The sequence below is a fragment of the Suricata suricatta genome, chromosome 17 (assembly GCF_006229205.1).
Source record: "Suricata suricatta isolate VVHF042 chromosome 17, meerkat_22Aug2017_6uvM2_HiC, whole genome shotgun sequence".
Taxonomy (NCBI): Eukaryota; Metazoa; Chordata; class Mammalia; order Carnivora; family Herpestidae; genus Suricata; species Suricata suricatta.
Window position 1 is genome coordinate 40,324,823 of NC_043716.1, and position 16,390 is coordinate 40,341,212.

The 16,390-nt window shown below is 58.8% G+C and overlaps 2 protein-coding genes and 1 long non-coding RNA gene across 10 annotated transcripts; 2 read left to right on the forward strand and 1 right to left on the reverse strand.

The window, feature by feature from the left end:
• Positions 1 to 1,040: 1,040 nt before the first annotated feature.
• RUNDC3A (RUN domain containing 3A) lies at positions 1,041 to 10,452 on the forward strand. 4 transcript variants are annotated; one of them, XM_029927665.1, is made up of 11 exons: positions 1,041 to 1,379; positions 5,018 to 5,133; positions 5,510 to 5,658; positions 5,853 to 5,938; positions 6,887 to 6,976; positions 7,077 to 7,157; positions 7,302 to 7,467; positions 7,538 to 7,695; positions 8,429 to 8,566; positions 8,671 to 8,777; positions 9,842 to 10,452. In XM_029927665.1, exons 1-11 carry the CDS (start codon positions 1,273 to 1,275, stop codon positions 9,982 to 9,984), a joined length of 1,341 nt encoding a protein of 446 aa, XP_029783525.1. In that variant the 5' UTR covers positions 1,041 to 1,272; the 3' UTR covers positions 9,985 to 10,452. The 4 variants fall into 4 exon arrangements, with proteins under 4 accessions (XP_029783525.1, XP_029783526.1, XP_029783527.1 ...); XM_029927666.1 differs by having other exon boundaries at positions 5,525 to 5,658; XM_029927667.1 differs by lacking the exon at positions 9,842 to 10,452 and adding an exon at positions 9,207 to 9,599 and having other exon boundaries at positions 1,042 to 1,379.
• A 622-nt stretch (positions 10,453 to 11,074) lies between these two features.
• SLC25A39 (solute carrier family 25 member 39) lies at positions 11,075 to 15,642 on the reverse strand. 5 transcript variants are annotated; one of them, XM_029927670.1, is made up of 12 exons: positions 15,519 to 15,642; positions 14,315 to 14,414; positions 14,124 to 14,183; positions 13,956 to 14,000; positions 13,590 to 13,699; positions 13,187 to 13,254; positions 12,918 to 13,042; positions 12,595 to 12,768; positions 12,168 to 12,277; positions 11,853 to 11,934; positions 11,693 to 11,773; positions 11,075 to 11,597 (listed from the first exon to the last, which is right to left on the reverse strand). In XM_029927670.1, the coding sequence occupies exons 2-12, from the start codon at positions 14,397 to 14,399 to the stop codon at positions 11,482 to 11,484; spliced, it is 1,056 nt and encodes a 351-aa protein (XP_029783530.1). In that variant the 5' UTR covers positions 14,400 to 14,414; positions 15,519 to 15,642; the 3' UTR covers positions 11,075 to 11,481. The 5 variants fall into 5 exon arrangements, with proteins under 5 accessions (XP_029783530.1, XP_029783529.1, XP_029783532.1 ...); XM_029927669.1 differs by having other exon boundaries at positions 13,590 to 13,723; XM_029927672.1 differs by lacking the exon at positions 13,956 to 14,000.
• Positions 15,643 to 15,700: 58 nt separating this feature from the next.
• On the forward strand, positions 15,701 to 16,390 carry LOC115281939. The gene is made up of 2 exons (XR_003904459.1): positions 15,701 to 15,955; positions 16,135 to 16,390. It is a non-coding gene; the product is annotated as an uncharacterized LOC115281939 (long non-coding RNA).

The following is a 16,390-nucleotide window of genomic DNA, read 5'->3' on the forward strand; positions in this document are numbered from 1 at the left end:
TGGGAAAATTGGGTGGACCCCCCCCCCTTAACACAGAAAGATTTCTGTGCGAGCTGGGGATTTTGGGGTGTGAAAGAGAACAGCTTGAGCAGAGGAATGGAGTAGGTGGGAGCAGGGATGAGAGATCAACTGGGAGGCAAGGGGTGACAGGAAAGCCAGGCTATGCATCCATTTCTTTTACTTTACCCTAAAAGATGTGACCAGCTCTGGGGGCTCGCCTAGCCTTGCAGAGTGAACTGATGGCACCAGGCAGCAATGCTGGCAGCCAAGGGGTTAATCCTTAAGCCAGCTGGCCTGGGGTGGTGTGAGGGTGTAGGACTCAGAGCAAGGGAGAGAGACAGAGAGAGAGAGGGAGAGAGCCTTGCCTTGGCACAGCCATGGGCACCAGCTCGATTGCTGGGAACCTCTCCAGAACCCAGGCCCTTAGCTGCCAGTCTAGTCTCACAGTCCTGAGTGGTTCAGGGCGCGAGGCTCCTGCGGCTTATTCTGGATTCCCATCCCCCACCCCAAGGGCAGTTGAATCCACTGGCTGGTGCTGACACGCCAAACACCGGATACACAGTCTCTCCGACTGCTCCTTGGCCTCCTAGGTTACCGCGTAGGGCCACCTGCGCTCTCTGGACGCAGACCTGGTCCCGGCTTCCTGGAGAACGCTGATACTGAATGGGTGCGGGACGGGGCTGGGATGAGGGTATGGAAAGTGAGGACATCTTTTCCCCGGCAGCAGGAGGAAAACTCTGAGACACCAGCGATCACAGCTCAGAAACCAGGGAGTTCAGTCGTTGGATCTCAGAGATGCGAAGAGAGGGGGTCCCGGGCCTTGAGTGTGGGAGTGGACAGCAGGCCAGAGGCCCCCTCTTCCTCCTTCCAATCGCTGCTTCTTCCGGGGACCCCCTCCGCCCTCGCTCTGCCCCAGCCTTCTCCCCCCACCCCCAAATTCTGCTTCCTCTGCGGATTGGTGCCCGGCCTGCCAGGGGCGGCGCCCGAGGGCCCTGACGTCACCAGCCGAGGGGGGCGGGCGTCTAAGGGGGGGGGGTGACGGGCCCGGCTCAGCACCTCGGAGAGCTCCCTCCCCGGCCTTGTTTTGCTCTGGAATCGCCGCCTGGGGAGGGTGCCAAGGGGCCGGGCACCGGGAGCAGCGGCAGGGGGATGACCCTGCAGGGATCTAGGGGCCCCGGCGGGCAGATGGCCCAGCCGTAATCCGGCTGGGGGGCCGGGGCTCCAGGCGGGGTGGGGGGCAGCTGGTGGCGGCAGAAGTGGCCGCACATCTGGATGGAAGCGAGCTTTGTCCAGACCACCATGGCTCTGGGGCTGTCCTCCAAGAAAGCGTCTTCCCGCAATGTGGCCGTGGAGCGTAGGAACCTGATCACCGTGTGCAGGTGGGCGCCGCGGGCGAGGGGTGGTCAGGGGAGGCGTTGAGGCGGCTGTGGAAATACGGACCGAGCGTGACCGCGGGAGGATGCACAGCAGCCACGGAGGAAAAGGGAGGGAACACAGAGTTAAGAGGAGCGCATCCACTGTCCCTCTCAGACCCAGACTAGGAGGGGGTTTGGAGGTCTGGTCCCTACCCTTCTAGGCCAAGTCAGGCCTATGCCCAGTACGGGGCCTGGGGGTGAGGGGTGTTTAATTGGCACTGCAGCTTCCTGTGAAAACCAGGAAGTGACATTGTGCGTGAGGGGGAGGGGTGGGGATGGCTGGCTCCCTTGCTGGGGGGCGGGGGCGGGGTGGGCAGAGAAGAACTGACAGGTAGCGGCAAGCATACCCTCACTCCCACCTCTGTGAGCCTGGCCTCTCTGGGGTGGGGCTTTCCTGGGAGATTTCTCAGGCTCAAATCCAGGAGCAGAGATGATGCCCTCCTCCATCTCTGGGCAGCTGCAGCCTGAGGCAGGATCAACTGGGGGTGTGGGCAAAGCCCCTGAATCCACCTGGTGAAGGGAGAGGGGTGCTGTGGCTGTCATGGGAAGGAGGGAGGTTCTGCCCCACAGAAGCCTGGGTCTCCTGGGTTCCAGGGAGACTGGGAGGGCAAATGTGTCCCTGAGGGTGGGGCTGTCACAGTGTTGGGAAGATTCATCTGCTTTTGGGGGGCCCAAGGGGTAAATCTTCCCACCTCACCCCTACCGTGACTCACCCTCACTGCCCTGCCCTGCCCTGAGCCAGGAGCGGCCAGTTGCTCAGCCACTGTCCTTCAGCCTCACCTGCCCTCACCTCTCCCTCTAGGACCCCCCACCAGCTGCCTTCTCCATCTGCAACCTCCCCACTCCCCATGCCACCTCTGAGGGCAGGGCACTCCAAGTGCCAGGCTCAGGTGTCCTGCCTTGTCACCCCCACCTGCCTACACACAGGCCGTGGCCCTGCTCCTTCCCCCAGGAATTAGTGCTCACTGTTGGCCTGGCTCCTTCCTCCCATAGCTCCTTCCAAGTTCCTGAGCACACACCCAACCACACTGCCTCTGCCCCAGCCCAAAGTGCAGGCCGCTGCCTTCCCACTCCCCCACTCCCCCCTCAACCCCTGCCAGTGTGGTATAAGACAAAGGTTTCTGCCTTTGGGGCCAGGAGGTACTAGGTTCAAGCTCTTACTTCATTAGTTATTTGCTGTGCAACCATGGGAAATCTCCTAACCATTCTGGGCCTTGGGTGCCTCATTATCCCCACTGTCAATGTACCAGCCACACCAAGGAATAGTAATGGCATAATTCATGTAGGAGCACATGCTTGGCACATGAAAATAGTCCCATCCTGGTGGTACCCTTCCTGTCCCTGAGAAGAAGGTTCTTCTTTCTTTGGCCTGCCAGGACAGCTGGGCCTCGTGAGTGCATGGGGAAGGGGGAGGGGGATCTTCCTTTGGCCTAGGCTGGAGAAGCAAAGGTTCCGGTGGACTGGAAGTGGGCTTAGAGCTGGGGTGTGAGGCACAGAGTTTTGGAGGGGATCGGGGGCATGACAAAGGCTCAGAAACCCCTCGGGCCCCTGCCACCTCCTCACTGTCATGTGGTTCGCCTCCAGCTCCCAGAACAGTTCCCTTTAGCAGGCCAAGGGCTCCCCTGGGCCCTGGCCTCCCCGTCTCCATGGTAACCTGCAGCAGCCACTGCACCTCCTAACAAGGAACACACCATGGGGCTCCTGGGGGCAATGACCAGTTCTGTGACACCCCTGAGGATAGATGGCAGATGGCTGCCATGCTGAAACCAGCCCCAGGCCCCCACTGAGGGCTGACCCAGATGACCAGAAAATATCACGATGTGGGGAAGTGGGGGTGGAGTGTGCTGCCTACTGAAGCCCAACTAATGCCCTAACCACAGGCTCCTTCCGGCAGGGCCAACCTTACCATTAATGGCTCCGCTCCCCTCCACCCCTGCCCAGTGGCCTACACACTCTCACCTTCTCCCAGTCCTGCCGGGAGTCTGAGACAGATACTATATCATTCCTGTTTGGGCCTCAGAGAGATTAAATGACTTCTTCAAGGCCACATGGGTATCACATGGGAACAGGATTTGAGTCCATAGGCTGCCTCCCCCTACTACAACCCCAACACTGACCTGGCCCTGATTCCAGGCCAGACAAGCTCTAAGCCCAAAGAGAGGCGAGGGAGGTCCTGTGGCTCAGTTTTGCCCCAGAGGCCAGTGCTTAAGGGATGGAGCCTGCAGAGTGGAAGGTAGTGGAGGCAGGGGCTGCTCCCAGGCCTTGGTGATCATGATAGCCACCAGGAGGCCACAAGATGTAGCAGAAGGAGCAAGCGTTTTGGAGTCAGACATACTTACCTGACCCTTCATGAGCTGTGTGACTCTGAACAGATCAGTCCACCTCTTGAACCCTCAGTTATCTTATCTGTTAAATAGGAATGATGACAGTTAAGAGGACCTACCTCCTAGATCTGTTGTAAAGATGGACAAGCTAATACATGCAAACTACAGTGCTTGAGATGTTACAAGGCTTGATAAGCTTAGCGGGCAAGGGGCAGTTCCAAGCCACCCCCCTATCCCCCAACACCCACTCTTGCTCTGCTACCCACAATAGGGTAATAATGGGATGTTGGGAGCTGTGTCCTCATTCCTGTCCCATCCCACTGCAGGGATGGCAGGTGGAGATTGCAGGGGTAGGGATTGCAGAGGGAGCTGAGGCTCTGAGCAGGATTGTAGAGAGGGATGGGGGCTGCTGGGCTTGTTTCTCAACCCTGTTAGCTTCCCTTGATTCCCTTCCTCTCTGGGAAGCCAGGTGTCTGGGCCCCTAAGACCCCTTCCAGACATCTGTTGCCAATGCCCCCCTACCCGCACACCCAATGTCCCAATGTGTGTGTCAGACCCACACTCTACACACACACACACACACACACACACACACACACACACACACACACCGCCCCAACCTAGCTCTGCACCGCCTGGTTCTGGGCAGCTGGTGTGTGGGCGACCAGGCTAGGAAGGAGAAGGGGAAGGGGGGCATCCGTGTGCTAAAAGCCCACCTGGCCACCCTTGCATGCCCACGCTCCAGGTGCTCAGTGCCAACTCACATGCCCTGGCACAGGTGACCCCCACCCCCGGGTGGGACTGAAGTTTGTCCCAGCAATAGCAGAAGACTGCACAGGGCAGGGATACAAACCCACTTCTAACTCCTAGCTGACCCCCGACCCACACACATAGAAAATGCAACTCCAAAGGACGGGCAAGAAGGAAGGGGCCCTGGGACAGACCCCTGACTCTAGGGGCCTCACCTTCCTACCTATTGTGTTCTATCCCCTCTCACACCTTCTTCTTGAAGCTTCCTTTCTCTAGCTGTCACCTCTCCTGTCACCTATATGTCGATCAGTCTCCCACCCGCCACTCTATCACTCCCAGGTCACAGCACCTTTGGGGTCACTGTATATCTACCCCCCACATCTCTCACTTTCTTTCCCTTTGCCTCCCCACGACACCCATGCTCCTCATGAATTTTCTCTGCCCTTCTCACCCTCTCTTTGCCGAACAACCCTCCTCCACCACCATGACCCTGTGGTCTCACTGGACCCCCCACTATCCCCTCTCCAGGTTCTCTGTGAAAACACTGCTGGAGAAGTATACGGCAGAGCCCATTGATGACTCATCTGAGGAGTTTGTGAATTTTGCAGCCATCTTAGAGCAGATCCTGAGCCACCGTTTCAAAGGTGGGCGGGCCAGCTCCCTGCCCCCTGTTGTCCAGCACCCCCAACTCCCAGCCTTTAGCTTCCAGCCACTCACTCTGATCTACCCTGTGACTTTCGGAACCCCCTCATTGACCCTGGCCCCAATTCTGGCTGGGCCATGCACAGAGCTGGGAAGAGGGGAGGGGGTCTTCTGGCCACTTGAGTGGGTGCCCACAAGCCCCATCAATGGGTGTGTGGTTATATGCTGGTAAGCCCTTTGTGTACATGCATGTGTGCACGCATATGTTTGGGGGTAGGCACTATATGACTGCTTATACTTATGCATGTGTACACCCCATTACATGGACCCTGTACAAACTCCCTGGTTTTGCTGAGCCCCCTCCCTGCCCTGGCTCAGCCTGTGCCCCAGCAGGTCCGGTGAGCTGGTTCAGCTCAGATGGGCAGCGGGGCTTCTGGGAGTATATCCGGCTGGCCTGCAGCAAAGTGCCCAACAATTGTGTGAGCAGCATTGAGAACATGGAGAACATCAGCACAGCCCGAGCCAAGGTGAGGGGCCTGTGATGGGCAGGGCCAGGGCAGCTGTTGGTTGCAGGGGAATATGGGGGGGGGGGGGATTGTCTGCTCCTTGTTCCTCACCCCTGCCTACAGGCACTGGGTAAAAGAGCCATGGGAGATCTAGACCCAGTGGTGCACTGATGGGTCCCTTCAGAGCAACAAGTAAAGGTGAGCGTGCTTTCCAGGGCCGGGCATGGATCCGAGTGGCACTGATGGAGAAGCGAATGTCAGAATACATCACCACAGCTCTGCGGGACACCCGAACCACCAGGTCAGACCCTCTCAGTCAGCTCAGGCCCCAGGTCCCAGTGTGCACGTTCATTTCCCAAATATACTTGATCCTTGAATTCTTAGAGGAACCTTCAGTACTCGGACTACAACTCCCAGCATGCACTGCTCGCTTGCTAGTTTCCCTCTCCCAGACTATCCTCTGGCCACTGTGCCCTCCATCCTGGAACACACCTTTAGCACCACCACCATCTTTTCCAAGTCAGATTAATTATTCTTCACCATTCCGCAGCACTGACCTCATGCACAGCCCTAACCTTAGACACACCTCTGAACAAGCCTCAACTGTGTATCATTGTACCTGTTAGCCTTGGTCCATGACCTATAACACAGAGCCCTACCTACTCCTCAAACAGTGGCAGCAGTCTGTACTTGCTACCCATGGACGACAGAGTCCCAGTGTGCAGAGTTTCAGTCCCTGCACCGCAGGTTGGCAGAGAGATTGGGTCCCAGGGGCAGGGGTCCCAGGCAGAATTTGTGTTTGAAGCTGAGTATGGTCAGGGCCATGTCTTTCCCTCCCACCCCAGTGGTCACATACAACCCGATGTTTTTATTCCATTCTATCTCTAGTCTATCCTCACATGTCAGAGATTACATCTCCATATTTCTGAGCACCTACTGTATGCCAAGTACTAATGATTAGAACTTGTTTCCTGATTTTACCGGTCTGGATGACTCCAGGCTTGGTGGGAAAGGGGGAGTTCAGAGGATGGAGGAGAGTATGCTCATGGAACACACGTTCTAATAGTTGGGAGACACAGAGGGCCCCACTCTGAGGGAGAGACCAAATCCACACCTGCAGGGTGAGCAGGAAAGAGACACCTTCCTCTAGGAAAGGTCTGTAGCAAGCCAGCAAGATCACTCCTTCCGGGTGGCCCCCCCGCCCCGGGAGGGTGCAGCACCATCAGTCTCTCGCTCCCTCGCCCCGCAGACGTTTCTATGACTCGGGAGCCATCATGCTTCGGGAGGAAGCCACCGTCCTCACCGGGATGCTGATCGGACTGAGCGCCATAGACTTCAGGTGAGGTCTGGATGGCAGTGGCGGAGGCAGTTTAGCCGCGAATGTCCACATTCCCATCCCCTCATACCGGCCCCCAACCTTGCGGTTCCTCCGCCCCCAGCTTCTGCCTCAAGGGCGAAGTGCTGGACGGGAAGACCCCCGTGGTCATCGATTACACACCCTACCTAAAGTTCACCCAGAGGTGAGCAGCACGATGCCCGCGATGGGGGCGGGGATGGTGGGCAGGGGCAGGCGGGGCCGGCGTCCGCGTCTCTGCGCCGAAAGGGGCCGGCAAGGGAAGCGCGGACCCGCAGAGCGGCGGTGCCCACCGCCGGTTCCCTCCAAGCTACGACTACCTGACGGACGAGGAGGAGCGGCACAGCGCCGAGAGCAGCACGAGCGAGGACAACTCGCCCGAGCACCCGTACCTGCCGCTCGTCACCGACGAGGACAGCTGGTACAGCAAATGGCACAAGATGGAACAGAAGTTCCGCATCGTCTACGCGCAGAAGGTGCGTGATGCCGCGGCGGGGGAGCGGGTTGGGGGCGTCCCGCCGCCCGGGCTGAGCCGGCGTCCCGCAGGGCTACCTGGAGGAGCTGGTGCGCCTGCGCGAGTCGCAGCTGAAGGACCTGGAGGCGGAGAACCGGCGGCTGCAGCTGCAGCTGGAGGAGGCGGCGGCGCAGAACCAGCGAGAGAAGCGGGAGCTGGAAGGCGTGATCCTGGAGCTGCAGGAGCAGCTGTGAGCGCCACCGCCGCCCTGTCCCCGTCCCGCCCTCTTCCCTCCTACCCCCCTACCCCCCAACCACATCGCCCCCACTTACTCTAACATCACCTTTCCTGATAACAGCATCCAGTGCGACCAACCGCCAGCATCAAACTACTGACCCCCTCCCCAGTGAACTAATTACTCTCAACATAAGATCCAGGGCTCCCCGCTCCATCCATCAGCTAGCATGGTTACAGAACATTACTCCCGGGACCTCAACACTATTCATAAGGACCTCAGATGTTACTTAGCAACCTCTAACACGATCCCATTATTCCCTCTGCTCAACTGACCATCATCCCTACAGTGACCCCTGACTTCCCGGCTACTCATCCCCGATAGCCCCCCCCCCCAACCTTTTCATCACCCTGTGACCTCCCAGCAGGAGTCCCCAAGATACTCCATTACCCTTCAGGATTCCCACTCTATTCTCGATCCACTCCACACTGACTGGAGTCCCACAAACTCATTGTTCCTCCATCCTTCAGTATGAGCACACTAAATCTCCATTACCCCTCTACCCCCCAAGTACCCTGACTCCCAGGATCTGCCCTACTGATTCTCAACATGCTATCTCCATGTCTGCTACCCAGGTTTCATTCCTAACCCCACTACCACCTCTTTCTAATCCTCCCATCCCCCCCCCACACCATCCCCACTTCTGCTGCTTCTCCTAGCCAGTCTTGACCCATCCTCCCCATCCCAGGACAGGTCTGATCCCCAGTGACCACGTTCCCCTGGCTCAGGGTTCCAAAGAGCTCACTACGCCCCTGGTCAACCAATGGCCATCACTGGGAACGCTCAATGGGGCGGAGGGTGCCAACAATCCCAAGCTCTACCGGAGGTAAGCCTCAGCCAGGCTCAGCTTGGGCCCTGGGAGGGCGGGGGGGGGGGGGGGGGGGGGGCTGGAGGCCTCTGCCTGCACACCAGCCCTCTGCTCTGCCACAGACACAGCTTCATGAGCACGGAGCCGCTGTCAGCTGAAGCCAGTCTGAGCTCGGACTCCCAGCGCCTGGGAGAGGGCAAACGGGATGAGGAGCCCTGGGGCCCCATCGGTGAGCCCCCAACCCAGCACCCAACACTTCCAAGAAGGGCTGAGGCCAGGCCTTGGGGCCTGTGGTCAGGCCCTGGCCAATTCCCTCCTTCATTCAGCCCTCCCAGAGAGCTTAGCACAGCAATTAAGAGTTTGGTCTGGGGGGTTGGGCAGACACTAGTGCCAACACCAGCTGTGCCTCCTCTGGTGCCAGCTTGGCCAATCACTTCACCTGGCTGAGCACTTCTCATCTGGGAAGTGGGGATGCTGACCGAAATAACCACCCATGTTGGCACATGGTGAGGGCTCAATGGCTTTTTGGCATGGTAACATCCTCAAGGGCCTCAGAAATTCCCCGGGGAGTTCTTTGCCTAACTGGTTTGCTCTGATCTCCTGCACTCTGTGAACCGCTTGCCTGACCATTGTTTCCCCCCTTTTCTTTGGCTGCCAGGAAGCTCAGAGCCAAATTAGTGGCTCTCTTCGAGCGAATGTCCAGGACTTCAACGCATGCATTTTGTGTTGCCTTTCCCTGGCTTCACCTTGGTTCCCTGCCCTAGTTTCCCCGGTGCCTGGACTTCTGCCTTTTCTTTCTAAAAACCACACTGTACTGGATGATTTTAGATCTTCTTTGGGACAAGGCAGGCTATGGATGTGGAATCCCCCCCACCCCCACACTGTGTTTGTGATTGTCTGTGTGTCTGTCTCCCCACCAGACTGTGAGCTCCGTGAGGGCAGGGACCGTGTCTCGTCCGTTCTCTGTATCCCCAGTGCTTGGAACGGAACAAGTGCTCACCGTGTGTTTAATAAACAGACAGAGAGGATGAACCTTGGGGGGAGACAGAGACATAACCTGACGATTACAATACAGTGTCCCTGGCACTGTGCATGGCATGGGCAGATGCTTATCAAGGTTTAACTGAAAATGGCAAATGCTCCAGAAATGAGAAAAATTTACTGGTGGGGGCGGGAGGGCTGGTCACCTGGGGTCTGCCCCTCCACTCTCCTTCGCCTGCACCCCAACCCCCCCACCCCCAGCTCACACACAGGTGACCAGTTGGCTTGGCCTCACCCACCCTCTCTCCCCAGGGAAGGACCCCACGCCCTCCATGCTGGGTCTCTGCGGCTCCCTGGCCTCCATCCCCAGCTGCAAGTCCCTGGCGAGCTTCAAATCCAACGAGTGCCTGGTGAGCGACAGTCCTGAGGGCAGCCCAGCGCTAAGCCCCAGCTGAGGACCGGTGTGGGCGGCGCCAGCCCCCCCCTCTCCTCCTGCCAGGGGCACAGACACCTGCCGCCTTTCCTCAGAGTCCCCCAGTCCAGGCCACTTTTCCAGAGAACGCTGCCCACCCAGCCATGGGTCTCTTGTGAAAGGCACCCTTTGCTTCTTGCCCATCTTAGCCTTCTGCCCAAGGGAGCAGGAGCTGCAAAAGGACACCAGTTGGGCCAGGATGCAGGGGGCACCATGGCCACAGGGAACCCTTGGGAAAGCTTGTTCCGTTCTTCTGGTGACCCTGACACCTGGCTGGCTCGTCTTCGCTCAACCCCACCACCCTCCTCAGGAGCTGGTGGCCCAGCCTCAGCACCCCCACCTCCCATGCCTCTTCAGTCCGTCCTCGTGGCTTCCCTAGGGTCCCTCCCTCCCTCAGTCTCCAGAGCAGGGGCTCTGAGGGGATCGGGCAAATAAAAACCAGAAGACTGAGGGCAACTTTGTCTGTCGGGGGAGGGGGGGCTGGGACTGGGCGCTGTCCTGACGTGGCACAGTCTGAGACAGCCAGTGCCGGGCCTATAACCGAGGCGATACTAGACCACACAGAATGGGTGCGTGCCCCATGGGAGCAGACTGGTCAGAAGGATTCTGGAAGTAGATGGCTTTTATATGAAGGGTCCCAGTACGCCTGTCTGCAGCAGACCTGTAAATGCCCCATTCAGCCCAATACTCTTAATAACCTGCTTAGCGCCCAGCAGAGAAGACCCTAGACATCCTGGGGGCCGGGCGGAGGAGGCAAGCCCTGGCAGGGCGCTGCTGTCCTTTGTCACTCTGAGCAAGTCAGCTTTGGCCCAAAGTCGCAGATCCAAAGAAGCGACCTTCCTCCTCTGTTGGTCACTGAAGTGTGCCCTGGGGGAGAGGTCTCACCACCTGTCACCCCCAGCTCCGGGTCCTTGCACCAGCCCTGCTCTCACTGAATAAGGAGGTGCTCTATATGAGTACCACCTGGGCAGTAGAAGCTGACAAGGTCCCTTCCAGGCCCCTCTGTGAAGTTCACTCACCAAGTCCCACTTCCCTCCCCACCCCTAACCCCCCCTGCACTCACAGGCACCGGAGAGAAGTTCATCATCTTTAGACTCAAGGAATTAACAGGGAAGGATGCAGACTACACCAGGCCCAGGGTTTTGTGGCTCCCAGAGGCAGACCCAGCTACAGCAAACACAGGGAAGTGGTGGGAAGGGAGGGGGCAGTTATCAGATTTGGTCTTGAACTTGGTGGAGGGTGGGGGGCTGGAAAAGTGATTATCCTTGGGGCTTGGGAATGAGGACCAGCAGGAAGAAAGCTGTTGTAGGGGGGCTTTGGTAGACCTAGAGGGGCAGCCCCCTACCCCTGGAGCTCATAGGTGAGAGGCAAGGGACATGAGGCCCCTCCCCTCAGTGCTGAGGACAAGGCACTTGGCTCAGTCTCCTTCTGCCTCACCCCCACCCATGGAGGAGATGGGCTCCTTGTCCCCTGGCTCCTTTCAAGAGCCCAGAGGCTGTTCTCTGTTGAGCCTCTGGAAGAAGCTTTTGCCAAACTCATAAGTGCTAATCATGATGGCACAGGAGGGGGCGGCCTTGATGATCCTTGGGAGAAAGCCTGCAATGGGAGACGGAGAGAAGGGTCAGAGGTCAGGGTCAGGGTGTGTGGGGACAATCCTTCCAGGGCTTGGACAGACACACACGGACACTCACCTGCAAAGAGTCCCCTGGTGCCAGACTCAGCCCGGATCCTCCGTAACAGCAGCCAGGTGGAGTCGGCATGCAGGGGCGTCACTGCGAACGGAGGGCACAGCCCAGTGAGACCCCACTAGGGCCCCCACCTGCCCGGCCCCACACCAGCCAGAACCTTCACCTCTCACAGCCTCCACCGCTCCCAGTGCGACCTGGCGTTGAGTCTTCACCACGTCAAAGGGTAGAGTCAGGATGGCCGCCACCTAGTGGGGTGGGGAGAGGGCTGGTCTCCATGCCCAGGACCCCCCTCCCCTGCATCGGGCCAGCGTCTGCCAACCTTAGCTAGGACTTCACTAGGGAGGGCGAGCCTGCTCCTCAACGGGCAGCCACGTGCTGCTACACGAGCACTCTCCTCTTGAGCACCTCCACCTCCAACAACCCTCGAGGCCTCCCAAGGACACATCCGGTGGCCCCACTCCTAGCCCGATCAACTCACCGTCCCTGAGATGCCACCAGCCACAAAGCTGATGCCCACGGAGGTCTGGTCTTTCGGCCTGAGCCTGCTCAGCCAGCTCTTCACCAGCTCGTAATTGAACCAGTACAGGGCTTGGGGGCGAGAGGGCACACTCATGAGAGTTGGAGAGGGCAGCGGGGTGGCCCCAGACCTCCCGTTTACCACTGCTGCACAATGTGACAAGCCCTCCCTCACGGTAACAAAGACGCTTGTTATGTGCCGGTTTCTGTAATGGGCCCTCCGCAGAAAACCCTGCCTGCTGGGCCCATTCCACAGATGAGATAGTCCAAAGCCCAGAGAAGTTAACAAACTTCAAAGTCAGTAGTAGCACAACTGGGATTTAACCGCAGAACTCTCACGAGTCACCCAAGAGCTCCACGACCCCAGCCCCTGCACCCCTGATTCCTACCTGAAAAGGGCACATCACGAAGTGCAGTGGGGCCCCAGCCCAGCCACAGCGAGCGCCAGCCGCCCTGAGCCATGGCAGCCCGGACACAGGCCCCCAGCTCCCGGTACGACACGTGCTGAGCCTGCAGCTTTGTCCGCACCAGCTCCAAGGGGCTGATCACAGTCACGGTTCCCACTAGGGGGAAGAGTGGGGAAGAGTCAGCTCGCAGGTCCCAATGGCAGCCCATCCCAGGATCTGGGGGCCCAAGAGATCCCTCTACCCCTAAGCTGCCAGAACCAGATTCAAGCACAGGTGAGAGATCAAGGGCCCAAGGCTGTGCTCACAGCGGGCTAGTGCGCCAGCCGCCATGGGTGCGTAGAGGTCAGAAGTCAAAGCTCGACCACAAAGGAAGGCCTTGAGTTGGTCATAGGCGGTGAAGTAGATGGCAGTGGCCGGCACAGTCATGACCCTGGGAGTGTAAACAGAGGTTAGCTGGGACTCCTGACGGCTCCCAAACCTCCCAGGCCTCCCTTGCCCCCACCAGCCAACAGGGGAGTAAGGGATCAGAGGAGTCCAAGAAGGAAAAGCAAATACACAAAACTGGGAAACTCACAAGGTGGCTGGGAGGCCGCTCCACAGGGTCCTAGTGCCTTCGTGTCTGACGATCTTCACAAAGGCATCCTGGCCAAGCAGAAAGAAGGGGGACCTTGAATAAGGTAAATGAAGGGGCTTACCCACACTTTGCCCCAGCCTGATGCCCACACCTCTGCCCACAGCCCAGAGTCCCAGCGGTGGTCCCTCAGGCCCCCACACACTCAGTCACCCACTTAGCTCCAAGCGGACTCCTGTTCACCCTTCAAAACCTCATAGAGGTGTGACTTCCTCAGGGAAGCCCTTCCCAAACTGAACTGGCCACCTCTACTTGCTTTGCATCACTCGTTCTTTCCTGGGTCTGCAGCATGACCAATGCAAAGCCCTCAAGAATGTCTAGAGACCCAGTTGAGGGCACAGCTCACCAGGGTGCCCGTGAAGCGTGTGGGGTCCTGAAACCAGGTGGCACAGCGGGCACCATTTGGGCACAAGTACAGGGGCTCCAGGACTCCATTGCAGTATAGGACGCATTTCCCTGCAGATCGGAGAGAGGAGGGTACTGGGGAAGGGGAGGGCGAGTTAGGAGGACAGTGCCCTGGAACCCTCCGGGAGGTGGTGAGCCCCCATCCCTAGAGGGCCAGAAGAGGCTGTGGTCCCTCAGTGGGCCTTCCTGACAGAGGGCTTGCTGACATGACCTGGAAGTGTGTGCTAGGACTGTGGAGCCCTCAGGTCCCCTGGGGACGCTCCCTCCCCTGGACCTTCACAAGCCCCCTGTGGCTTGGGGAACTCACATTTGACGTAGGGGAGGCTCCAGAGTCTAGAGGAAGGCATCAGCTCTAAAATACAAGGCAGTCCCTGAAGTCAGGAGAGCCCCCCACCTGCTCCAGGGACTCTATCTTTGGAAGACCCTTGTTTTACCCAGGCACCACCCCATACTGGCTCCAGGGTCAGGCACTCACCGCTGGCCACCGAGGGGCGCTGAGACTGCAAGCGTACCTTCACCACGTCCAGGGGTGTCACTGGAGGAAGAGGAGGGCAGTTCTGAAGGCTTAAGGACCCCAACCCTGACCCCTCCTCCAGGACCAGGTCCTCTCCAATCTTTGGTCTGTCCAGTCCCCAGCTGCCCCCATCCCACCTCCCCAGATCTTACTGAAGAGGGAGGTGACTACAGCCCCAGTGCCTGAAGCCACCATTTGTTGGAGGGGGCTGATGCCCCCAGGGTCCTGGTCAGCCATCCTGTAGCTTCAAGTCTGAAAAAAGAAACAAGTCAACTGGGGTCCCAACTCCAGGAGTCAGCCGGAGGGGGAGAAAGGGATTTGACCCAGCCCTTTACCCCAATGCACTCACTTAACATGAATTCAAAGGATTATCACAATAAACTTTTAAGGCGTTTATTGTCAGCTCTATTTTGCCAATGGAGAAACAGATTCAGAGAGGTGCGGTGACCTGACCAAGGTCACTGCGGGAATAGTTAGGAAGGAAGCTTTGGGGAGTTAGTTACTCATCGGTTAAGAGACAATAATGGGGTGCCTGGGTGGCTCAGTCGGTTAAGCCTCCGACTTCGGCTCAGGTCAGATCTCACATTTGTGGGTTCGAGCCCCGCATCAGGCTCTGTGCTGACAGCTAGCTCAGAGCCTGGAGCCTGCTTCCAGTTCTGTGTCTCCTTCTCTCTCTCTGCCCCTCCCCCTCTCATGCTCTGACTCTCTCTGTATCAAAAATAAATAAAACATTAAAAAAATTAAAAAAAAAAAAAGAGAGACAATAATGGCCCACTGCCATTCTCTCATCTGAGCAACAAAGAACTACTGTGCCCCCTCCTCGGGGCAGGCACCGGGTTTGGCCCCGGGGACCCAAAGATCAAAACTTCTGAGCCGTTCCCAAGAGCCCCTCACTCCCGAGGCAGGCACTCGTGAGCTCCGAGTCACCGGGCCTGGAAGGTGGGGCCGAGCAATAAGAGAAACGTGTAAACAAATCCGATGGCCGTGAAAGGACCGTCCGCTCTCTCGGGACTGCAGGCGAGTCCCCGGCCCTCCCTGGCACCCTTCTCCCGAGGCCAGAAGGGCCAGTCTGCAGGCCTAGATGGGAAGGACAATCTCTCTGCTCAATCTTCCCAACACAGGAGCCGGGCGTTCGGCCGAGAGGGCAGGAAGTAGGTTTCGGAGATAGGATCTCCCCTTCTCCCTCGGAGACATTCCGGTCCCCCGCTCAGCGGACGCCGGGTGGGACTGAGTAGGTCGGCCCGAAGGCTCACGACTACAGGCCCCCAGCCCAGGTCAGGCTCCCCAGGACCTCGGGAGGCCCACCTCCACCCGCGCCCCAAACCGGGCCCGCAACCCCGGTCCAGCTCCGCCCACCTGGCTCTAGGCAGGTGCTCGCGCTGCGCGGCGCCTGGGGCCCCGCGGGCCCATGGCGGCTCCGCGGCCGGTGCAGAGTCCGCGCACACTCGCCGCGTACCAAGGCCGACTCGAAGAGCAGCCGAGCCAGCCCCGCCTCCCGACCCCGCCGCGAGGCCCCGCCCCCCGCCGGCCGACCTGCTGCACGCCCGGAGTGCCGCCGGCCCCTCCCACTAGCAGCGACTCTGGGACCCGCCGCCCCCATTCGCCGCTCGGAGGGTGAGCTGCGGGTTCTCCGCCGGACCAGCGCCCCAAGGTCGCTGAGTCTCCACGTCGCGCGTGACGGAGGCAGCACCGCACTTAACAACGTACTCTCACAAACTCCATCCCACCAGTACGTTACCTGAGCGGTGCCTGGGGAGTCCCAGCTCTCCCCTTAACTTCCAAGACCCGCGTGGGTAATGAGCTCTCCCGCTCTTGCTCAGTCTACGGAGCCACCGGGATTTGAATCAATTCTTCCAAGGCCGCGGGGCGATCAGATAGTGTTGGCACATATTTACTCGCCGGACTCCCTGCGGAGGTTTACAACTCAGTGGCGACCAACGGAACAGAAATTAGCATTATCCCTATTTTACAGATAATCCACTGAAGCGCTGCTCCACAACCACTTGCCAAACTGCTGGGTACCGTGCGCGGGGGCGCTAGGCTTAGACGAGCTGCGACTCGGGCCAGGCAGGCTGAAAGACTGGCCCCGGAGCCAGGAAACATGCAGTCCGCCGGACTCCATTTAGGCTGCGTCCCACCACAGTGTGTGACCTTGGGCAAAGTTACACCACCACTCTGGGCCTCGGGTTCCTTCTTCATACAATTAAAGGGCTGAGTAGGAAAGGTGA

Excerpts from the sequence above, each read along its gene's own strand:
- RUNDC3A (XM_029927665.1), top strand. The coding sequence starts at position 1,273 with ATGGAAGCGAGCTTTGTCCAGACCACCATGGCTCTGGGGCTGTCCTCC. Across the intron at positions 5,659-5,852 it reads TCAGCACAGCCCGAGCCAAG|GGCCGGGCATGGATCCGAGT; the intron begins GTGAGGGGCCTG and ends CGTGCTTTCCAG. Across the intron at positions 6,977-7,076 it reads CTGAGCGCCATAGACTTCAG|CTTCTGCCTCAAGGGCGAAG; the intron begins GTGAGGTCTGGA and ends CTCCGCCCCCAG.
- SLC25A39 (XM_029927669.1), bottom strand. The coding sequence starts at position 14,399 with ATGGCTGACCAGGACCCTGGGGGCATCAGCCCCCTCCAACAAATGGTG. Across the intron at positions 13,255-13,589 it reads CACGCTTCACGGGCACCCTG|GATGCCTTTGTGAAGATCGT; the intron begins GTGAGCTGTGCC and ends CTGCTTGGCCAG. Across the intron at positions 11,774-11,852 it reads AGCGGTGGAGGCTGTGAGAG|TGACGCCCCTGCATGCCGAC; the intron begins GTGAAGGTTCTG and ends CTCCGTTCGCAG.